This window comes from Oppia nitens, unplaced genomic scaffold (assembly GCF_028296485.1).
Source record: "Oppia nitens isolate AA-2021 unplaced genomic scaffold, nextdenovo-longstitch-racon4-pilon3 scaffold7_pilon_pilon_pilon, whole genome shotgun sequence".
Taxonomy (NCBI): Eukaryota; Metazoa; Arthropoda; class Arachnida; order Sarcoptiformes; family Oppiidae; genus Oppia; species Oppia nitens.
In genome coordinates this window covers 1,573,809-1,601,419 of record NW_026533251.1, presented here as the reverse complement: position 1 = coordinate 1,601,419, position 27,611 = coordinate 1,573,809, and the positions used below count along the sequence as shown (strand labels likewise).

The 27,611-nt window shown below is 22.6% G+C and overlaps 1 protein-coding gene across 1 annotated transcript in view; it reads right to left on the bottom strand.

The window, feature by feature from the left end:
• Positions 1-680: 680 nt before the first annotated feature.
• The window catches only part of LOC128963368 (uncharacterized), a 47,268-nt gene continuing 20,337 nt past the window's right edge, over positions 681-27,611 (bottom strand). The window contains exons 2-5 of the mRNA XM_054309871.1: positions 22,451-23,035; positions 12,919-13,175; positions 5,963-6,164; positions 681-1,935 (exon numbers count right to left, since the gene is read on the bottom strand). Coding sequence (XP_054165846.1) covers positions 681-1,935; positions 5,963-6,164; positions 12,919-13,175; positions 22,451-23,035 — 2,299 coding nt within the window. The remainder of the gene's footprint in view (positions 1,936-5,962; positions 6,165-12,918; positions 13,176-22,450; positions 23,036-27,611) is intronic.

Here is a 27,611-nt window from a genome sequence, read left to right as displayed (position 1 = left end):
ATTATATATATATATGAATTGATATATTAGGCATAAATTAAATAAAATTATTTTTATTTACTTATATCAATTAACAATATGTCAATTATTCTGTATCATAATAAAAATTACTTTAATATTAATAATATGCATTTATAAAATGTGTATTTGAATATAAAGATTCATGCAATAACTATATAATAGACAGTAAAATATACAGCAAAATTTTTATTTATATTTTGTTTACATCAATAAAACACAGTTATCGTAATGTTGGGAATAATTAGTGAACCACTGATCGTTAAAATAAATAAAATATGACATAAATTATCTCATAATTTGGTTGCAATAAATATTTAGTTAAACTCTGCTAAATGTAACCAAAATAGGTGTTTCACTAATTCCTCTGAAATATTGTAGTTATAATATAGATTTTTACTGTATTTTAATAATATAATTGATTTAATTCAATGCTATACATTATATTAAAATGCAAGTTATTTGGTTTTGTAATTACAAATATTTAATAATGTGTAATAATGTGTAAGAGATTTTTACTATAATTAAATTAATTAATAAATAATTTTCTTTTTTATATAACTAAATCATTGTTTTTAGATTTATTATATATAATGATCTAGATTTATATCTATTAATAAATTATAATTTTATGTTTCATACCATAACTAATAGCCAATATATTAATCAAGAATATCGGTCTCATATTCTCTTTCATCTCCCAGTCCTTCATCGGGTGAATCTCTAGCATTGATAGCCAATAAAGCGGCTAACGATCCGCCACTTCTTCGACTTTGTTTATTTGATCCCCTAATTGGTCTCAACGAATAGGGCAAACCCAACAGCGATCGATGATTATTACTATTATGATTATTGCTATTTATGGGACCAACACTTCCATTTGGTAAGTCATAACTGTTATGATTAGGATTTCCATTGGACCTATAATTTAGGTAATCATAGCCATCATAACCATTACTGTCCAATGACTCCATAGAGTGTCCAAATCGTTGACACTGATAGTTATAAATGGTTGCATTGTTTGAGAAGCGCACCGAATGCTGAGCACCGGTATTATTGTCTTTATTATAGGGGTTGGGGTTCTGTCCGTTCATTAGTTTTTGTTCACTAAAACGTTTGTTAAGCTCTTGGGTTATATCAGAGGCGCGACGTTTAAGAAGCTCTTCAGTTCTCATTCGTTGCGATTTCTGTGCCGATGAAGAAGTTGTGGCCATCGATGGCAACAAAGTAATAGCATTGTCACTATCGGTCAATAGTTTACTACTATAATCAGCGTTAAAATCATCACAGTTTGGATTCATCACAACTTCTTTTATTTGATGACTATTTAAGTCCACTCTATCACTGATAACATCACTGTTTGACAACACATTGTTGTCATCACATCTATCATTGGCATTGATTTCAGTTATATTATCACAACTTGTTGTTGGCTGTGCTGTCGTTACGGACATTGTTTTGAAACTGCTTTGAATATCATTCATCAGACAGTTATCCTCTTCTTCAACATTGTTCACACTATGTCTATCATTACGGTCGATGTGATTAAGATGTTTGCTATCGTTGTTGTTGGCAATGGGTTTCAACTCTAAATGATTACTTGTGGCCACTTGTGTCACATATGTGTTGTGATTCATATGTACGGACAATAGTTTGCGTTCATCGGGTTTGCATCGGTTAGCTTCTGCTGATTGATTGGTACGAGTGGCCGAACCCATGTTCTGGTAGTGCGCTTTGGATCGCAACACAACCACACAAATACCGACAAAAATGATCAAAAAGATGAATATCGTTCCCAATACCATACCGGCCACCTCTTCTCCACTATAGCTCGCTATACTTGAATGCACTTTGAGTACATTCAAACTTAAATTGGATGATACAGTTCCCGCTTTGTTGCTACCGACACATGTATAGCTATTTGAACAGAAAAGTCATATATATATTTATAAAGATAGTCTCAATAAAAAAATAAATATGTTTTGAAACGAGATTATGTTGAGACAAAAACTCAATTTCTATGTGTGTTTAAAAAACTTCACTTTATTTTAAATAAGATTTTTTATTTAATTTTCCACAAAAAGATAAGACAAAAAAAAACTAAACCAAAATTGATTATCACTAATAACAGTAGTTTTTGTGTGAGTTTAGGTAAAAACCAGATATTCTCTGTTTGCGACCAATAAATGGCTTATATATTGTGCGATAAAATTCATTTCATTTCCTCAATCATTCGTCTCTATTATTGGCAAAACTTGTTTTTTCTTGTTTTGTCTCTTTTCATATATTTCTCTATCATCTACTCAATAGTCTCTCTCTCTCTCTCTCTCTCTCTATATATATATATATATATAACTTTCTCTTTTCATAATATAAAATAATTGTTAAGAAATTAAAGAAAGACCTATTACTACTTATTATTAATGAATACCTCTTAAATTCATTTATTCGCTCTCTCTCTCTCTCTCTCTCTCTCTCTTTCTTTCTTTCTTTCTTTCTTTCTTTCTCTCACTCACTCAATAACTAATTCATTGAATATCCAATAACTCATTCACTCTCACTATTGTTTATATTTTGACATAAATAGATTTTTAATAAAAAAATAACAACAATAATAAATATTATAAATATATTAATAAATAACTTAATACTTAATAAAATAATATAAAATTAAAAATAATTTTAATTAAATGAAATTAATTCGGTGTCATAATTTCATAAAAGCTATTAAAAAATATATCAATTAAAAACATTAATATATTTATATTTTAAGCTTATTAAAATTTTATAAACCAACTAATTAAAGGATTAAATAATTATTATAATTATATTACGAAATATACACTTTTAAAAGCAATATATTAAATTTTTATGCTAAAATTCATTTGAAATATATAAAATACAACATTACTATATATTTAATGACAAATTCTCACTTAAAGGGATTTTAAATATTATTAATTTTTGTTTTTCTATTACATTAAGAGTTTTAAATAATTAATTTTATAAAACATAGACAAGACTTATTCATAAAATTTTAACAACAAAATTTATATTTGCTTATATAGTATAAAGTATTATATAACATATATTACACATCATATATTAATACTGTATAAAATTATTTATATTTATTATTATTAAAATTATAGAATTATTTATAGCAAACATTACAAAAGCTTAAAATTTTTTCTGCTATTATAATATTATCTCACAGTTAGTATTATATATAAAATAATATTAAATAATACAACAGCAGAAATGGCGGTTCAATTTGTGTGTCGATAACACTATAATTCATTTATATATTATATCCATAAAAATTTAGATGTTATACACAAGTGTTTGTTTGTGTGATAATTAATTTTATTTAATCTATCGTAAAATTCTTGTCTTCAAATAATTGCAATTAATCACATACTTATTGAATACTAGACTCACTCTCTCACTCATTCACTCACTCACTCACTCACTCACTCACTCACTCACTCACTCACTCACTCACTCACTCACTCACTCACTCACTCACTCACTCACTCACCCACTCACTCACTCACTCACTCATTCATTCATTCATTCACTCACTCACTCACTCACTCACTCACTCACTCACTCACTCACTCACTCACTCACTCACTCACTCACTCATTCATTGATTCACTTACTCACTCACATTTCCTCACAATACTCATACACTTATTCACTATTTAAATATACTGTATATATAATTATATACAATATATACATCATATAAAAAATATAAATTGAAACTTCTATTAAAGAGAAAACAAATGAAATTTTATACAAATGCAATAAAATAGACTACTATTCATGTATGACAAACAATTTAAATGTTTTTTATATATAATATAATTGATTAAAGATTTTCACTAAGATTTAGCGAATATTATTTTAATAGATAATTATTTATAGGATACTATTTTTCTATAGCTGGCAAACATAGATTTATTAGACATTTAAACATCATTTATCATTTTCACCCCTTATAAAACCATTGAACACACAATTCTATCCAAAATATAATTGAATCTCTTTTTTCTCTGATAATATATAAGCATATTACCTATTTAAAAGTATTTAAATTAATTTTATACTATAACATACAAACTATATATAATGTTAAAGTAATTTTATGCATATAGTAATATATAATGCAAAGTCTATTATAGGTGGCATAAAATATTTAAATCCTTTAATCTGAGCATATTATTAATGATATTTTAGATTTTTACTATAATTTTATGTTCATTTATTTTGGATCCAGCGATGTATTATGTATGTCTAGATATTGCATTTACAGCAAGTTTTATATTATTAATAAAAATTTATAACACATTTATTTTATATCACACATTTCAGACAGTATAAAACGTTTGCTATATATTTACTAAAAATAATATTTTATTAATAAATGAAGACTTTCTGTATTTTCCCACAAAATAAAAATGCTTTGAAAAATATATTTGATATATCAATATATCGTATATAATAAACAATCAATAATAATAATCATTATAAATACAATTAAAAATACTAAACATATATAAAGTTATATAAAAATAAATATAATCTTATTTTTTGTTTTTTTTATTAAGATTGTGATATTATTATTATTATTATTATTTTCTCTCTCTCTCTCTCTCTCTCTCTCTCTCTCTCTCTCTCTCTCTTTATTAGAGAAACGCCTAAATCCCTAACGAATATTCTGTTTATTTGCAAACAATTCTGTCAACTAATAGAATATTTATTAGAAATAAAAGAATACATATATTGACAATAGATTTGATATATATATATATATATATATATATATATATATATATATATATATATATATATATATATATATATATATATATATATATATATATATAAATCTATATATATATATATTGTCTATATTTATAGATATATCAATATATTTATGTGTATTTATTTCCTTATATATGTATGACTGATATATCAAGGGATAAAACAAAAATAAAAGTTTGATCACAAAACTATTGTTTGCTTAGAAATCAACATTTTTTCTGAGATGTACATAAACACGATAGCTATTATAATAATATTACTATACTGTCAGGTATATCATACTATTTATATTTGTTTATTGTATTGATTGTGTATTATACTATATATTATATATATATTATATATTGTATATGGTGTATACAGTATATATAACATATACATTATATTTTACATGTATAATGTGTAAACAATGTATACTCACTCACTCACCCACTCTCTTACCCGCTTATTCTGACTCTCTCTCCCACTCCATTACAACAACACTTTCTCTGTGGTGGCGACCTTATGATTGACAACAAATGGCAAACTAAATAAATAATTTGTTTTTCAATCAACAAACCACTCAATCATCTCACGTAATAATAAACAAACAGAGAGAGAGACTAAAATGCATTTTATTATAATTAATTATTAATCACGCTATGAGTTATATTGCAGTGTACACTAATATATTTTATAGTAATTAATTTATACAATAAAATAAGTATATTGCATAAACTGTATACTGTATATACCGTATATATAATATAGTATTATATATAACTCACTCTCGATGAATGTACAGTACATTTACTCTAATACAATATATGGATAACTTTTAATGTGTAGATCTCTTAAAAAGAGTATAAACTCATATAAAATCATTAAAGCTATTGAAACTTAAGTCCTTTCCATTCATTAGTCTAATTAAGATCTCATCTATTATTTAATATATTCATTCAATGCTTTTATTTGACTTTTGGTGACTTATAGTTAAGTCAATGTAACACAAAATCTTTTTGCTTTACAATAATAGTTCGTATGTTTTAAGTAATCAATATAATGTATTACAAATTATATGGTATTATAGGTAATACTTTGTCTATACTATGTATACACGATATGCACATACCTTCCGGCATCCTTTTCCAGCGCATTCATTATATACAATGTACTGGTCCTCTGAAAGAGGCCGTTTTGTCCGTCCCTAATGAGATACATTTGTCTGCCAAATGTCATTAACGACATGTTTTTAATCGCCCGACCCTTTGACAGCCAGTCCACAGATGCCAACGGTATAGACTCAACCATACAAGTGATCGATGCATTTTCGCCTATTATTTAATATTAAAGCAATGACTTTATATGAGAAAACTTTATATAAAAAATAAGAATACATTAGCATTAAGTATACATAATATGTTATAATATTATTTGAAACAAAATATCTTAAGAGAAAAATATTTTTGTGTTAATATAAAAAATTTAAGGGGATTTCAAAGTAAAATAGATTTTAAAAATTTATTTAAATGTATATAAAATAAATACAATTCTTTCTACTATAAGATATTGGAAACGACTGCCGAAGTGATACTATAAAGAAAGAGAGAATCAGAGAGAGAGAGAGAGAGAGAGAGAGAGAGAGAGAGAGAGAGAGAGAGAGAGAGAGAGAGAGAGATGAATATTTGATGCATTAAGACTATGCAATCTTATAAATAAGGAAATGGAGAAAAAGTTGAATGTCTGTCCTCTATCACACATGCATTGCTAGAAAGTATTATTTAAGTCCTATTATCTGATTTTTTCTTCTCTCTCTCTCTCTCTCTCTCTCTCTCTCTCTCTCTCTCTCTCTCTCTCTCTCTCTTAGTCTCTATGGTTGACTCAGTAACTGTAGTTAAGGATCACAGTTACAGACAAACAGTTTGTAGAGATATTTCAATGAAAGGTTATATTTTGTTGGCAAACGTCTTACAAGAAAGCAGTGACTGTGAGTGTTATGAGTGTTAATACAGTATATTATTATTACGACTATTACTAAAAGTAAGGCATATTAACAGTATTAAAGTGTCAGTTAAAATCAATTATTAATATTACATTTATATTAAATAATTTAAATATTATTTAAGTAAATATTGAGACTCTGTAAAAAATAACACTTTATAAATATACAAATATAATGCTAAATAATAATTTTTAATTATAAATATTATTATTTAGATATAACTTGATATTATTTCATATAAACAATTAGCTTATTATATATAATTTATATAATAATGCAAATATAGCAGTTACTGTTACACAGTATATCATCAACAAACATAACTTAGTAATAATAATAATAATAAAATATTGTATAACATTTGACGTAATGAAAATGTATGATTATATTCTAGTAAGTAATGTAACAGCAATTAGCAAAATATAGCTAATATTATAGTCAATGTAAGCAAAATATAGATTATTGTCTACTCTTGTTCTCTATATTATCACATCCTCTCTCTCTCTCTCTCTCTCTCTCTCTCTCTATGTCTCATTTGTATTCATTTTAATTATATATTATTACATTTTTCTTTTATTATATTGTATAATATAGTATTTAATTTTTATATTTTAATAACACCAACTTTTATTAAAACTAATACAATATTTCATATTTAGTTAATGTTTGTGCACTTTTTAAAAAAAAATACAGAGTAATATTTAAAATAATTTATATAAACAAATATAGATTTGTCTGTTAAATGTGTAGTTATGTATTGTGAATCCTATGGTTGACTAAATCGACACAAATTGAAAAACAATTTGATGGGTTGGATCATCAACTCATTTGTCTCATTTTCGTTCAATAGTATTGATAAGTGAATTAATAAAACAGTGGGTGAGTGGGTGAGAAAGTAGATGAAAACAACAACAAAATCAATTAAAGTGCTATTTATTTTTCTATACAGTATATTCAATAATCAATGATTATATACAGTATATCATATATTTTATGCTTTAATACATTAGTAATTAAAGTTTATTTCATTTGCGAGAAATAATATATGAATATAATTTTTTAATTAATTAAATATAATTTTCACAATTACTTAAAGAATTATTACATTAATTAGCAATATTTATAAAAATAAATTACAAACAAAAAATATGTTTTAATTTGATGTAACATTTATTTGATTGTCTGACAAGTTTAATCTAGATATCAAAAAATAAAATTTATAATATTATCATATTATTATGTTTAGTTTTATAAATAATATATATATATATATTAAGCTACACGTTGGATATATGTGAAGATGGGCAAATAGAAATTTCTAATAAATTTCCATGAGAAAATTTCTAGTAAATATTTTAGAAAGAAACTTCTATAAAACTTTAAGTTATTAATATACTATTAAATTCCTATATATAATTAATACATTTATCTACTGTAATTATATTTATAGTTTTTGTAAAATTTTATCCCCTATACATATATAATATGGTGACATATTTTAGTAATTTAGTTTTAAGATTATGTTTGCGGAGCAGATCCACACTTTCCTTAAAACATCTATTGATAATTATAATGTCACCAAAAAAATTTCATGACAATTGATCCCAGGGATGGATGTTTTTTGGGGGGTCAAAGTTTTATTTTTCTTGTAAACCTCCCATTATAATCAAAAATTATTTTATTTAATAACTATAAAAATATTGATCCGATTGATCTAAAATTTAATATATATGTGTAAAATTATATTATATATTAAAATATATCAATTAAAATATTAATTTCAAAAATTTCCTTAACCGATACTTTCTCAATTATTTTAGTAATTTCTCTTTTTTGTCAATAATATATAATATTGAAATATCTCAATGTAAACATATATTATGTCTCTTTCTATTGCAGATTAAATCTTAATGTTATTGAACTCCCAATTGGAGATAAAAAATGGTTTTTACATTAAAAATATTAGAAAAAACTTTTTTTTAGATGTCAACGGAAATGTAATAAAACACACAAAACGCCAAATAATAGACAAACAACAAAATACAATACATAAAAATGTTAACCACTTGTCAAATGCATGAAAAATGAATTAAATATTATATTTGCAAAAAAACACAAATACCGTATATAATAATAATACTATTGTTTGTATCACTATTATGTTGCTATTTAGATAGCAAATGCCATATGAATTTGCTATTATATTTCAATTTAGTTTTATTAAAAATATTTTATAATTTTAAAAAGCGATTTGCATGAAAATATTAATAAACAATTTATTGAAAATAAAATAATCAATTAAAAAATATATTGAAATTTATATAACTAATACCTATAAATACTGTATAATATCTAGTAACTAGTTTTATATCATTAGTTTTTAACCAAATTATTATAAAGTTTATGCAATAATTATAAACAATAAAATCAATTTAATTATATTAATATTATTAATTATTACAAAAATATTTTATGTATTATCGTATAATATTTCTAGTTGCAACTAAAATAAATAAATTAAGTTTCTTATAATTTATAGCATATTCTATACAATATATCATTAAAAATTTCTAGTGTTTTGTTTTTTAAAAAAAGTTAATTAATGTGATGACAAAATATTTTTCATTAGCACACAAAACCCCCCCTTTCTATCCAAAATAGATATCATTGTTTTTGCCCTTCATTTCCAACTCATCAACCAAATCATCATTAATAACCAGTTGTTTTACAAAACTCATTATCTATGACTCACCCACTCTTTCACTTTTCTCACTCATAGCCCTATCCTTTAACCCACTGTTCTCTAACTCATAACACACACACATATAGAGACTCATTACTATTCTCTTAATTTTTTTCACTTCAATACATTCATCCTTAATTCCTAACAGTTATATATCTAACTCTAATCTATATATATATATATATATATATATATATATATACTGTATATCTAATGCTCATTTTTTGGTGCATTAGTTAGTTATATCTATTTATCTTATTTAATATAACTATAGTTGTTGTAGTGTTGATAAATTTTTTTGTGATGTATTTTACTGCAAATGACACTCAAAATGAGAGCTAAAATAATGAAAAAATATTCACCAATTATATTATATTTGAAATAGTTTTTATGTGCAAAAGTGTAAGTTAGGACTACTACTACTAATCATATTAATAATACTAATCATATGATAATATCTAAAATATTATATTTTTCAAATAATAATTATTGTATTATTATTATAAATTATGCATTTTTAAAGTTATAACATAAATACTGTAAATGAAAAATATATTTTATATATAGAAGAAAAATTGCTAAAAATTATTATTTCATAATTTAAATTTAAATCAAAATATAAAAATTTCAATTATAAGGTGGACATAAAGTCTACAAAAGTTGCCTTTTTTGTACAAAATATTTTATTTTATATAAATATCTGTTTTCTTATTTATAGTAAGTATAATACCCATTGATTTTTTTGCTTTTTATACTTTATAATAATAAATTAGGAAAAACTGACACTTTATGTCTCGAGTCTATAAATTTTGTTATTATTATTAAGAGCCACGAGGAGAGAGTGTAGCAAAAAAAAGTAATAAAATCTCATGAATTTTGTTTAGAGAGAGAGAGAGTTCTAACTATTATATACTACAATCTCAAAAACTTTTATTAAAAAATATATTTCAAATAAATAATGATTTAAAATAAATTTTAAGTAACAGATTTAAACAAAAAAAAACAAGAAATCTTTATTAAAACTTACAATTATATTCAGCTATTTTATTATTATTATTATTTTATTGTTTTTCTTAAAAGATTTACTGAATACTACAAAATGTAATTTTCTTAACAAATATTTATTAAAAACATATTTTATAATTATTGCGTTACTATAATATCAAATACAATTAATTTATTGTTTTATTGATTTTATTTTAGAAAAAATACATTTTACATAAAATAAAATAAATAAGTATTTTATCCATTTGTATTATAAGTAAAAAAATATATAATATATAATGTAAAATATTAGATACTATATTTTTAAATAATTTATAACTAATTTATATGTTATTTAATTTAGTCTAAAAATAAAATCTTTTATAATTTAATCGGTCGCATCCAAAATATCCAAATTTAAAATTTCCAAAATCTAAATATCCAAACTCATAATATTTAATTTAAAATATCCAAAATTAGTGTAATTACAATTTATAGTACTAATTTTACCTATTATTATAAATATTTATTGGAAACAAAAAAAATTGGATATTTTGATTTATATAAAATAATTTTGGATATTTTTATTAGAATTATTTAAATTGGATCAAATGTTTTTTGATATTATAAGTTTAGATATTATAATTTTGGAGATTTTAAATTATATATTATGAGTTTGGATATTTAGATTTTTGAGATTTTAAATTTGGATATTTTGAATTAGATATTATAAGTTTGGATATTTTAATTTTGGATATTTTGAACGAGACCCAATTTAAATAATTCATAGTATTAGATTATATATTTCAATATATGATAATAAAATATGCAAAAAGCTTAGTTCAAAATTACAGCAGATTTTATTTCATAAATATATAATTATTTTTGAGTAAAATGAAAAATTATCAAAAAATTATTTCATTACATATCTAACCCATCCTTAAACACATCTTTAGTGTTACTTATATTTACTTGTTTTTATATTTAAACATATTATATAAACTATAAATACTATTTCGGTTGCTATTGTTTTCATCTCTCTCTCTCTCTCTCTCTCTCTCTCTCTCTCTCTCTCTCTTTCACTCACTTTTTCTGTCTATTCTTTTACTAAACAAATGATAAATTTTTGCCATCAATGTTAAGTCATGCGAGTATGCAATGAAATAATGCATTAATCGTTAGTTATGTAGTAGTTATATATATACAAATAATATATATATATATTTTATACAGTGTATATATATATATATAGTAACTTATTATTATAATCATTTCAAATACAGAATTTATTCTACAAAATATTCTAATGCTTAATAGACATACGAGTTATGCTTTTTATATATATATATTACTATAATATATTAGCAGTACATATATACTGCATATATATTAAATATACTGTAAATATAAAGAGTTGATCTTTAAGAAATGAAATATATCCTCTCATAATGTATTTTATCTAAATTGAATATACAAAAATATAAATAAATATATATATATATATATATATATATATATATACATATTTAGTTTTAAGATATGTAATTGACTAATAAAAATGCTTTTAATATATTTGCATAATATATTTGCAAGCAATTATGTAATATTAAGATTCAATTGAATATGTGTTGACATAAAGTTAATAAAAATTTATAATTAAAATATCAATTTGAGATATAATTAGAGATGGGCAAATAGAAAGTTTCTAATAAATTTCCGTGAGAAAGTTTCTAGAAAATTTCTCATGAATAAATTTCTATAGAAATCTAACTTTAATGTTATACTATGGGATCCCCATATCTATAGTTATTGTAATACCAGTATTTTAATAAGATATGATAATATACATATAATATCATACAGTATAGTACAGTACTATCCAAATCGGATACCTATAGATAAATATAATTATAATTATAATTATTTAATAATAATCAGTTTTTAAAAATTTTATTTATTTTATTATATATATATATATCATAGTTTAATATAGTTTAATTAATTATTTTTTACTTTAATTAATAATTAAAATACTAATATAATATTTAATGTATTGTTATATTATAGCAAATATCGAGATAATAAAATTAACATGGGGATCCCATAAATAGAAATTTCTTTTAGAAACTTTCTAGAAATTTCTCTATTATTTTATAAATTTCTCTTTTTTGCCAACACTAGATATAATGAATCCACTTTCAATTATTATGTTAAGATAAATTTTATATATATGGGATTTTATGTATGGGATAAATTAAATTTGATTTAAATTTCATAACAACAAAAAACAATTAATCATTAATTAGACAATAAAATAAATAATAAAAAATATTTTTGAAAACTTTTTATAATTTCTTGCCTTCATTAATATGGATTTGTTGGTCGACAGTCAATATGATGGGCAAACAGGCAAAGTCGTCAATATGTAGGTCTTTCCACTCTTTGCCGGTCACCCGACTTGGCGTCGAGCAGTTGGGAGAATAGCTCAGTGGTATATTGTGCTGTAGCATCCAATCGCGTAGATCCCGGAGCTTGCAATCACAGTGCCACGGGTTATAGTGTAGGGTCAGCTCATACAATGACGGCAAAGTTCGGACGACATGACCTGATATATAGCTTTTGAATAAAAAAATATAAAAACAATTGATAAAATAAAATTACTAAAAAATTAATTTACCAAAATATAATGTCATTATTCATTATGTGATTTATTGTTAAAAATATATATATTTTAGTAATACTGTATTATTTAATACTTGTATAATAAATCATTATAAGAAATTTAAACAAATATTAATAGCAGTCATAAAAAATGTTTGTCAATTGTCTAAAAAACTAAGATAATAAAAATAATTGATTTTGATTTATGTGTTCAACAATAATGAGAATAACTGAGAATATTTTGCTGATATTTTTGTATGTATTATTATTTTGCACAAACAAAAATACAAAAATTTATTTTATGTATTACACAATATATTAATATACTATTTCAATATTCGTGTTTATAGATCTATACATTAGCTAACAAAAAATACATTATTTATAAATAATATATAAATACAGTATATTAAGATGCTTTCAACAATAGATTATATTATATGTAACAGTGATATTGATATTAGCTATATTTGTTATATAAAATATAATATATTGGAAAAAGTATAATCAATACAAAGATTTTTATTTTATAAATGGGTATAATTTTTTTGAATTGTAGTCAATGAAATATAATTGATTGGTGTTATTATTTGTGTGTTTGTAAAAGAGGGTGAAATCCGGCAAAATAAAGGATTACTATTGTTGAGACACAAAATGATGTGTTTTTATATAAAAGGTTAGGGCTATTAAACTGAAGATTTGGATCAACCGTTTAACGACATTAAAGACAAGTATAATATAGTCTATATAATAGGGTTATGTTTGTTGTTATTGTTGTTGTGTTTATTGATTGTTTAAAAACGAAAGAAATCTATACATATATACAATATATAGTATTTTCATATATTTATATTATTATATAGTATATTATAAGAAGTAGTAAAGCGATTATATTTATGTTTAATATACCATAACTTCATTTATAAATTTTTATCAGAAAAACAGCGACTTTAAGTCCCACTAAAACTGCTATTCACTTATTTTTATATGTTTTAGTCGTCAGAGCATTACTTTAGTTTTTTTATGATTATTATTATAGCACTCAATATAATGGGAGCCAAATTTCACAAACATTATTTACTGAATCACTTTTAATAAATATTACAGTATATTTTAAATGATGGACAACCATACTCTGAATCTACTGTATATAAGATATAATGTTTATATTTAAAGAAAAAATATAAATACAGTACTTTTAATATAATATAATATAATGCATTTTATATAAAGTATTTTACTGATTATGTTATAAAATACGGTGTTTGGTGAATACATTATATATAATATTTTATAAATTTTGTTAATAATCTGTAATATAGTGATAAAGATATTCTCTATATTTATGGGTCACAAATTTTATTATATAGACACACATCTACAAACACACACACACATTAGTTCACATCATTTTATAAGTAATTTCATGAATATATTTATAGCAATATATGAATAACAATATGTATATCAATATATAACTGGCAGCTCTTACATGTCAATATATAATAATGCTAAAAGTGTAATATTATATAAATTTAAATAAAGATGGTATACATTTTTTACAAATAGTAAATATTAGTAATTAAATTTATAAAAAATAAGTAAATTTTTAATCAGTATTTATATATGTGTGTATGCGCTGCGTATATATATATATATCAAGGCTAAGCAAGGTTTTTTTAGGATTTTAGGGTAGGGGTAAAATATAAAAATTATTTATAAAAAAATTATTATTTAGAATAAATATAATTATCATAATTATAATTATTTAGAAATAATATTCTACTTGTAACATAAGTACTTTATTGGACAAATAATTAAATTTTTAATTACATAATTTTATTAAAATAATGGCTAATTTTGATGAGTTACAATAAATAATTCAATTTTAATGTTTTAAAAAGCACAAAAAATTAAGTAATAAACTAAGTTAAGTATTAACTATTAAATCTTAGTTAAAATTTTGTTTTTTAAATTTTAGGGGGGGGTGTGATTGCTCTTGTTTTTAAGCTACAATTTTTCCGAGTATGTAAAAAAAAGTCTGGTGGTAAAATCCCAAAATTTCGATCTTAAGGGCTATTTTAGCCTTACCCCCGCCCCCTATCTTACTTACTCAAACCCTTACTTAAACCTGATATATATATATATATATATATAAATCTATATATAAATGCCAGTGTTTTTGTGAAATGTGTGTTGAGATGAATAGATAGATAAATAGTGAATGCAATGCATTGGAATGGTATGCCTTAGTGTGTCTAATGTGAGCACATTTAGTACCAAACGAGTGGACCATTTAAGTGACTGACTTATCACGAGATGACTTCATTTATTAGACAAGTATTCAAACAGTGAAACAAAGCGACCAAAACATAACATATAAAACAAAAAAGCATTTTCATTGAAGTCATTCATTCATTGATTTATTCATTCATTCATTCATTTAGTGGACATTTAATCGATTGGCAATTATAACAAAGCAATTGTCTGCTATTTGAGTCGAGATAATGCCATGAAATATATGCCATACAATGAACCCGTTTGTGTATACTGTAGTGTTGTGTGTGTGTATATGTGTGTGTGTGTGTGTGAGAGAGAGAGAGAGAGAGAGAGAGAGAGAGAGAGTAGCAAACATAATCATTGTGTGCTATCTCTTTCAACACTAACCCTGGTTACATACCAGTGCCTAAAACTTACCAAATATATAGACATATAGTTGACTAAAACAGACCACTCTAGTGGCGATCCCTATTTTGATGACCCCTTCACTATAACTTACAGATTATTTTTGTACTAATTATTAGCACAACTATTATATTTTCTACTGATATGGACTCTACTAATTGTATGGCCTTTTACATTGGCAACAAAAATATTAATATAAATACTGTATGTAATCATTGTATAGTTTTCATTAAAAATTATGATTAGCTTTTCAATAGTAGCAAAATATTATTAACGGTAAATCATATAAAAAATATTATAGTTTTTTATGCTTTTGCTTAAAATAATCATTAAAATTATATGCAAATCTATTAATTATTAAATTGACTCGTATTGTAATAAGTGTTTGATTAATTGCAATTGCAAAATAAAATCACCGCTAATGTTATTCACATAAAATAATTTATTTATATATATATATAAATATATTGTATTTCATAAAATTTGAATTTTTGCACAAAACAATGTTGTCTTAGATAACAAATAAATAAAATTATCTTTTTTTTATTTGTATTTTTAGAGAAAAAGAAACTAAATATTTTTATAAAACAATAACAAAACTAAAGTGATTTTACTTTTTTTTGTGTTTTGTTTGAAAATGAGTTGCAATAATAACAGTGATTTTCAGATATCAACTTCTTTGCCATTATATACTCTTATAATATACACATTTATATACTACTGTATACATCCAAACAAATCCTAATAGCATTGGATTTAAATGAGATGTGCCATACATTTGATGGCCATCATCCTAATGTTTTACACATAAACACAAACACACACACATACACACACAAGTACATACAGTACATAAACACATACATACATACATATACAAAAATAAGGACATACATGCACACATAGACCATAATAATGCCGGTGCACTCAAGTGTACAAATATACAATATATAAACTTTGATAATATAATAGTATTGCATTTTATTTTCCATAAATTTACTGATGTTTTTTATTTTAAAAATTTTATTTTGTTGATTTTGATTTTATTTTATAAAGCATAAAAGCAATTTCATATAATGTATATAAGCATTATAGACGCGTTTAGAGAAAAATAGAGAGAGAGAGAGAGAGAGAGAGAGAGAGAGAGAGAGAGAGAGAGAGATCATCGGTAAGTCAATGGAGTAAAAATTATATGTCAATTGTTTTCAGGGATTAAGTGATGAAAATAAATGCAATCATTATCAATATAAATAGTGTAAAATATGTTATAAAAACAAATCTAATAATAAAATCATAAAAATGTCAATACATTTTAGATATTGGATTATATTTTCATCTCATATAATTTGCTTATTAAATAATATATTGAATATTCATTTTCTTATTTTTATTTATAGAAATAGTTGTATTTATAAATTTGATATAAATAAAATTAAATAAAAGTTACTACATAACATTAAAACTATATATTTATAGTTACAATAATACTAATATTCAGCAATTTATCCGCTGATTTTAATTAGTTGTGTTAATTTAATTTTTTATAGTCGCAATATAATATAATTAAATTAAAATATACTATAATATAAAATCAATTATGTACTACATTAGTATTAAAATTTAAAAACAAATTATTGTCTTAATTAGAATAATAAATATTATTTTATATATATTTATAATTTTTTATTTGACCTTTTGCACAATTAGCAATTATGCCAACAATAGTTATAACATATTTAGTATTCATAAATATAAAACAAATACTACATGATTTAAATCATATAATTGATTATAATTGATGTGTTTGATTGTGGGGTTATGCCCTACCCCTCCTACTTTATTAATCGTATTAACATTAGTTTATCATTTTAACTATTTATATAATATTTATATTTTTTAATTAATATATACTTATTAATAAAAAAATAATTTGATCTGAAACGTTATTTTAAAAAAACAAATCTTTTGTCTAACATATTAGAATAAATTATTTATATTGATTTCATATAAATATTTTATTACATATATATAATAAATTAAGTTATTAAATAGTTCTTAAAATATTTAATTTTTTATATATATACAATTTGTATAATAGACAAAATATTTGCCATAATTTTTTTGTAATACAACATTAATTTGAATATTTTTATTATATAATAGTCTCACAAATAAAAAATGTGAAAATAAAGAAAATATTTATTTTATTAGCCAACTGTGCATATCATGGGGTCTAACCATATAATAATGCATAGTATGAGTACATTGGATATATTGAATGGAAAATTTATGCCATTCATTGAGTTATAGCAAACATAAATATACAGTATTTATAGATCAAGAGATATGGTATATAAAAAATAAGAGTCCAATTATGTTTCAATTCATTTATATTTAATGTTATGATCATTAAGACGAAGAGTCATTTAATATAATGATATCTCGCAAATCATTAGAGGCTTATATCACAACAATTAAATAGTAATTGCAACAATTGTAATCAAAAAATATTTTTTAATATCTATATATTATATATACATATAAAATATAAGTCGTATAATCATTAATGATAAGCATAATACAAAAAATATAATAAAAATGAAAATAATAATAATTTTTACTTAAAGTGTTGTCGCATTTGTTTGTGTCTGAAAACAAGTTTATAGTTTTTTTTAAATAAAAGATATATTTTATTGACTCGTCTTCTATCTTAAGTATAGTACTCATCTTTTTCCTTATTATTTATATTATTATTATTATTGCTTTTTATTCATTGAATGAAAAAAGGAAACATTGAAAGCAAAACTTGTGATTCGTTTGAATTTTTTCCATATTTTTTCTTTTTATTTGCAGTCAAAAAGTCTCTTATTATTAAACATTTAGAGAATATGTGCTCAAAGAAAAAGAAAGAAATCACAAGAATATTCTATATATATATTCGTTCGATATTTGGATATATAATAAAAGGAAATATAAAATATTAAACTCAAGTGTAAGAAATTTATAGCAAATCTATTTTATTTATATATATTATATATACGGTATATCATGAATATACATGTCATGAATGGGAAACTAGAATTTTTGAATGCATACAAAATATGTAATACAGGGAAAGGCAGATATACACTATGTATGTGTAGTTATAATGTATATAAATTATGTTCAGTATGTGTGGCACCAAAATTGGCAAAAATTATTTAAAAATTTTATTTGACTGAACAGATTATTTATCAAAATAGTATATATAAATTTATACTGTATGTGTGTGTGTGTAGTGTCATGATTTAGATATACTTATTATTTACTATTAGACATTATACTATGCAGTATATATATATGAAAAATGAAATTTAAAAAAACAAATATTTTTGTATGAAAATCAATTGCTAATGTTATGACTATTGACAACAAGCGTACAGATAAAAGATTATTTTATTTTATATATATTTTTTTAAAAATAGAGCATTAGTTGTGAGCAAAATTTTGTTGTGAAAACAAAACATTATATTTTTTGTATGCAATACATTATCGCAACTATCAGTTAGTTTTTTTGAGATTTTATTTTTTTCAAATAAAATCAGAAAAACTAAGAATTTGCATTAAATAAAATGATAAAAAAATAAATTGTTTATTTATAAATGCGCTTATATTTGATTCTTATTTCTGTCTATACATACAATCTTATATAACTTTTTATATATTAAAATATTGACCACAAAATTGTTTGATTTAATATTTGGAGAATACATTTGTCAGTTAAGTATAGACCAAATGCATGTTGTGATGAATGCTTATACAGTATGTACTGTATATCAGAAAAGGCAGTCCTTTTCTTTGCCATACATTCATCAAAAACATTAAAAATACATCTTTTATGTGGTTTTCTAGTATTTGTCGTATATTTTCTTCCGAAAACATCATAATATTTTAAAATCACATCAAATGGGAACAACATTAAGAAATTTTCGTATATTTTTATTTTTTTATGTTTTCGTTGTAAATTAGGATATATAATACATATACAGTACTTTATGATAAAGAATCTTATAAAATATAATTCTTAATTATGTTTTACTGATGCACTAAAATGTTATATATATATATATTTGTGTATTAAATAAAGAAAAATCGATATTTAAAGAGTTGGGTCACAGGATTGTCTCATTTAATCATTTCTAATCTCAACAATAGTAATGTTCAGTATAGCGAAAATATAATGCAATTATAAGAAAAATTTTTGTCTATACATTGTCTATGTGTCCAATAGTTTTAGGTTATGATGATTGTTGTATATGTTCACAGATCTTATATTAAACGCCGGAAAGTAATCAAATGATAAATAAATAGATAGCTATTTGCGTTATGTTTGATAAATAAGTGTATAATCAGTAGTGTTTGCCATCGAGTTTCTCCATTCACAAGCTTTTTGACGGCTTTTCTATCAGATATATAACTATATATATATATATATATATATTAATATCTATGAAAGTAAGGGTCAGTTTACTATATATCTAAGTCTAAATATTAAGGTTTGTTAAGTAAAGTGAGAAAATATATTAAAACCTAAGAATTTAGTGTTTAGTTTGTGTGTATATATGTTCTTAAAACTTAAGGTAAAGATTTTAGGAGAAAATTATTGGTGTTTGCCTTTACTTTAAGATGAAACACAATATGTGTGAGAAAATTGTAAGAATTGGTCAGAATTTCTTATTTCAGAAAACTCTTTAAGAATTCTTTGTTTTCTTATACCTTATGTTTCTTCTCAAGAAAAAGAAAAAACGAGTCAATGAGTGTATGTGTGTGAGAAAGAGTGAGTGAGTGAGTGAGTGAGAGAGAGAGAGAGAGAGAGAGAGAGAGAAATCTCATTTGTTTTGTTTGTAATAAAAACTAAAACAACACAAAATCCCTGAAAAAGACCTGAAGAGTATATTGACTTAAGTATAATGTATTGTCTTTTCATAAAGTTTTGTGTTACACACTCTGTGTTGTTGTTGTTGTTGTATGGATTCACAAACAAAACGGGTTCAAACTTAATAGTAATGATTAGACATATATATATATATGTATATATATATACTGCACATGGATACAAAAAATTGATGTTAATTTTGTTGTTTATTATAGCAAAACTAATTAAACGTTTCTTTTGATAATATTTTTTATTGTTTAAACAAAAAATTTAATTTTCTTTAAATTAATTACTAAAAAGGATAATTATTATGAAAATTTTAAAAAATAAAGTAATTATTTTTTATAACTACATAGATTAGTATTAAATTAGATTATATATAAAACTAAAATATTATATATTGTAATTTAAAAAAGTCATTTATTAATTTATTATTACTTTCTTTTTATAATAAAATTTTATAATAAAATAATAACACGAAAAAGATTTTATTCTATATTTAATATCAAATATAAAAATGTCATTTCTTATAAAATCATAATAAAAATGTATTTCATATGAAAATTATAGTCAACACACAGAGAATATATGTTTCTATTTGTGAATAAATATATTATATATTTTATGAAAAAAATTTTTGATGAAAATCCATCAGAAAATTCTTATATCCATTACTTTATAAATGCTTTGACAGAATTTTAGTGCTATTTTTCAAAACAGGAAGAAATCATATTATAAATGATAGTTTCTTTCATATAAACTCTCTCTCCCTTCTTATTGAATGCACCGACACATTGAAAGAGCACTGGGCTATTGATGGTGGGAAGTCATTCCCAAAATGATAGAGAGAAAGAGAGAAAGAGAGAGAGAGAGAGCAAACATGAGAAGCAAAAAATTTTATGATAGATATATTTAGCAAAAGACAAACTGGTATTCTGTATATGAGTGCCACCAGATTCTGGTGTTTCGCCTATGTTTAGCAAATAATCAATTCAGTGACAGAATTTGTAGTGTTGTGTGTGTTATGTATAATATGTATGTTATGTGTGTGTGTGTGAGCCTTAACAGACAAACACACCAATCGCGTCCATAAGCATAGTATAGTCATAAGATATATGTGTTTTGTTGGAATGTATGTACAGTTATGTTTAGTATTTGGCTCCGGTATAAATGGCAAATGGCTCAGGGCTAACAACTTCATACTTCATTAATTTTTGTGCTATTTTGCTTATGAATTATTGCACAACTTTCTTATAGTTGTCACTACCATATATATGATACAGTAGAGCATCTGGATATGTGGATATTTTTTATTAAATATAGTAATTTATCTACAAATACTCTATATTGATATATATTGTAGATATATTTTATAACTTAAAATCTTATTTAGTATAGAATGTATATTAGTATAATACACTTTATATTATAGATAAGTATAAATATATTCAATATTCTCTATTAAAAAATTACAAATTTTTAACTATAAAAATCAATTTTCTAAAATTTTTCTAATTATTTGATTTGTATTTCTCTAAAATATATAAATTATTAGAATAAAGTTATGCTTAATTATAAAGTTATTATAAATAATTTAAAGTTATTATTATATAAAGATATTAAAACAAACCTGAGTTTATTTTCTGATAAATATAATTGTTTTAAATTTTTCAATCCTTGAAAAGCATTGGATTCAATTAGTTCAATGGTATTGTGCGACAAATCAATTGTCTGTAAGTGTTTAAACTTAGCAAATGATTCATTGGTTAGTTGTTTGATGACATTATGCGAGAAATAAAGTTTCCGCAATATTGGACAGTATTGTAGAGCATTGGTGGGCACAGTAGTCAAAAAGTTATTACTTATATCGAGATCAACCAAATTGGACACTTGATAGAAGGCCTGTTCGTCCAACGCTGTTATACCGCAACGGTTCAGAGATATGCGCTGCAAATTAGTGAGACCTACACTTTGAAAGGAACGGGCTTTCAATGAGGCCATAATGTTGCCCGTCATTTGCAATACTTGTGTGTCACTACCGATGCCGGCCGGTATGGCATTGAACTGACCGGCACTGCACTCGACCGTAATTTTACCGCTTTTCCAAATACACGAGCAATGGTCCAGACATTTGGTCTGCGCGGCCGACACTAAATCACGTCTTCGGTGATAACGGTGGCCATAAAGTGCAACACCAGAAGCACCCGATTGTTGACTTATTATTGTAATAAATAATAGTAAATAATATATTTTATACATATATTTATTGTAATAAATAATGTTATTATTCATTTTGTGTATAATTATTAACATTTTATAAATATTATTCAACATTATATCAAATGTATATTTCTACAATTTTTTTCTAATGTTGATTTTAGTATTATATTTGTTTATTATTAATAACATTATTAATGTAGAAGAAATTATGTTTTTCAATAATTATATTTCAATATATATTTAAATAATTAATAATAATAACAAAAACGATAAAATATTTTTTATAAAAATTTGTCTGGGAAAAAATATTGATATAATTTCACAATTATTATAAGTTGACATAATTATCATTTCATTTCTTATAATAATTATTATTAAATTGAAAATAAAAAATATGTGTCAAACATATGCCCAACAACGACAATAAACAAAACAATTTCTTCATTATTATATTAATATTAAAGTACTTATTATTGTTATTATAAAAATTCATTACTATTATTAATATTAGTAATAATAATGAGATGTGTAATAATAAAAGCCATCAAAACGATAACCTAATTTAACACTAAATTTCTATCTTTCTTAATATGTCATAATATTTGGCAAAGAAATTTAATTAAATTAATAATATTATTATTGTTATTTTAAGTAATTTTATTATATGTATTAACATTATTTAATAATATTATGTTTGTTGCATACAAACTAATGAATAATAATTATTATTATCATTATTATATATCAATAAGTATAACTTGATATAAAATAATATATTTAATTTATTGAAGACACTCCTATATCTTAAGTACTTTATTGATGTATTTTATAGTACTATATTATCCGTTTAATTGTGAGTTTTTGGTTGTTTCTTTGATCACAAACAATGGTATCAATAAATTTAATATATTTTCTGCTAATTTTTCGATGATATCTGTTTAAAAAAATATAAAAAAATATTATCATACATTAATCCAAAAAATGATTACAATAATTCTGTATTATATGATAACAAATGTCTACAAAATTAACATTACATAAAGGGAAATATTATAATAAAAAATAATCATAATAATAATAATCATAATCATCATAATAGTAATAAAAAATATATATAATGCTAATAACAAGTTATGCGATGTCAAGAATTTTTATCTTTTATATCGTATCTCTCTCTCTCTCTCTCTCTCTCTCTCTCTCTATTGTGTATGTATTATAGGTTTTTATATATTTTTTATTATAGTATATAATGTATATATATATACTGTATATATAGCACATATTATAACATAATAATAATTATATTAATAACAAAAGGCATTTGTTGTTGTATTTGTTGTGGTAATGTTGTTACTATTATTTGTATTGTATAAAAAATTTAATAATAAGATTATTATTAGTATTTTTATTTTTTGTTAACACTAAACTAACTAGATATTTACAATATAATTTACAGTATTACATAATATACAATTTAAAATATGTACAGTAATTTATAGTAACCAATTACGCTAAATAATAATTCAGTATAACATAACTAATATAATATTAAAAATTATTATTATTATTATTGCTGTTATTATTTAATTGTCCTTAAAATTCTGGTCACGATTTATAAGCATTTGATTACACTCTTAGTATTTGAAAAACATATTCTGAATTATTTTGTCTTTAAATTGAAAGTTATCGCACATAAACACAATACCTAAAAACATAATACAAATGCTATGTTACAAACAATAATACCGGTATATATATAGTATATATTAATATCAGGGTTAAGCGAGGGGTAAAGTGAACCATTTTACTCCCTCCTAAAATAGAAATTTTGAAATTTTACCCCCTCAAACTTTTTGACCAAATAAAAAATGTTGCTTAAAAACAAGGAGAAATATACCTTTCATAAAATTTCGAGTAAAATAGTTAAAATTAATAAAAATATTACATTATTTTATAACAAATATTAAACTAAACTATTAAAAATTAATTATTTTTTTGAAAAAATATAATGTACAAGCAAAATATGATTTTAATAATATGATTTGAGATAATAATAATAAAATATACAGCATATTGTAATGTTTTTATTGATTATTTTTAAGTTTTAAGAACATAATTATTTTTAATTTAACATTTTAAAGACATGTTATTTTTTATTTTCTCAATTTTAAGTAAAATTAAAGTTTTTTTTTTATTAATTTAAGAGTTTTTTTGGGGATACTTTTCTATTATTTTGGGACTTTCCTACTATATCCCCAAGATTTTTGAGATGTTTTCAATTTACCCCACTCTATACCTCCCTAATATTCAAAATCTTGCTTATCCCTGATTAATATACAGTATACTGTATATAATATTAACAATTATTACAACAATAGAATATTCAATATATATATTGTATAACTTAATATTTATACAAAATTCAATATATTTGTTAACAATATATACTATAGACTATACTAATAATTTTATGTTTAAGTATTGTGTTTATTATGCCAGTGATGTTATATCAGGGATTAGGTCATTATCTATTAGTGTACTTCAATACAAAAAACAAACCATTCACTTATACAGTATATAATAAATTTTAAATGGACTGTTATATCATATTTATGAAATGTGTGAGTTATAATCTTTAGTACACAAAATATACAGTATATTGTTGTATAATATGATATATTATATAATAATAACAATACTATTCTCTAAGCTATGGACACACAATGGCAAACAATAAGCACTTAAAATATTGAGTGCACAACAATACTGTACACTTAAAACATCCAAACAATGATGTGTTTTTTGTAGTAAAAATATCTTTAATCCAATGGATTATGTGCTCAAAAATGGGTAAGATTTAAACTATACAGTATATGTGTAGTATGTAATACAAGTGTGGCATTTAGATATAAATATATTTTGTTTGTTTCGTTACTTATCTAACTTAATAATAGCCACTGATATACTGTATATATATAAGTATATAAAATGATGGTCCGTTAAAAAATAATAGCAAACTCACAATTTCTATTCCCTTACAACACAATTATTTAAATAATTACATATAAACTATAGAATATTCTTTTGTATTACAGATTTAAACTAATTCAACACAAAAACATTACTGTTTTATATAGTTATATACCTTTAGTTTTTTCATTTAAAAATTTTGGTTTACATTTATTTGCATCTCTAGAGATTTATTCAGTATTTTTTATAAGTAAATCACAATTATTATATACTGTGTATAATATTGTTTGTGTTGTTATAGCGTTACAATATTTTGTTTGTTCGTAGCAATGAATGTAATAAAAATTTATTTATCATTGCTTTTACTGTTTTTGTGTTTCTATTTTTTGATTTGATTGGAGTATAAATTCCTTATTGTTTTTGCAGTGGAAATACTATTTTTTCCCAAACATTTATTTTTATATTCATAGGACAGTCAGTAGTCATGGGGTTGTATAGAGTATAGTAGAGTATTGCTAGTAAATTACAGGCTGTAAAACATACATTTCTATACTATATATCCGCCAATATATCACTATTTATAAACCGTTATAAAGTCTACATTTATTTCATCAATTTCTATAGATTTTGTTTTGTCTTTTATTGTATTGGCAGAGACAACATTTTTGTATAATACAATGTATAATACATGACCAATATTTCCATACAATACAAAAGTTAGCGCCACCTTATTTCAAAACCATTTATATAAGTGAAAATAAACATTTTTTATAATAAATTTATTTATGATATTAATTTTTTATTTTATTTATATCTTTTATCTTAATTTATTTTATTTATATCTTTTATCTTAATTTATTTTATTTATATCTTTTATCTTAATTTATTTTATTTATATCTTTTATCTTAATTTATTTTATTTTTATTCTTAAAAATAACTATTAAAATAAAAATAATGTTTTCTAAAAATTATATTGTCATTAAATAATTTTTAAACACAATATAATGTTTTTAAAATGTACATTAAAAATACATACATTACATTATACTATGATAGTGTTGTACAAAGAAAAAATTTGTTTATAATTGATGATGATGAAAATAGACTGTACTTTTCAACCCTAGTTTTTCATGATTATGCATAAAGTCAATGCAAAAAATCATTTTGTTTTATTTATTGGTATAGAATCTATAGACATTAATTTGTATTTTATTGTATGTTAATAAAATTACATTATTTACTGATTGTGTTGATTCACAAACATTATTTTGAATTATAATATGACATAAATTTATATAAAGTATGTTTTGGCAAACAAACAGTTTATTTCTACAACAAATAAGGATTGCTTACAATATTATATATTGACAAAAGTTATTTAAAACTAATAAATAATTGTATTTTGTTTAATAACTATTATCTAATTGATTAACGAATTTTTAATAACAATAAAGCAACAAAAGTAATGTTATATATTAAAAATATTTTATTTAAAATATTACTATATTTTATTTAAAATATTACTATATTTTAAATTAATATAAACTATAAATAATACAAAATTTGTATTAAATTAAAATAAAATCTATATTTTTTATTA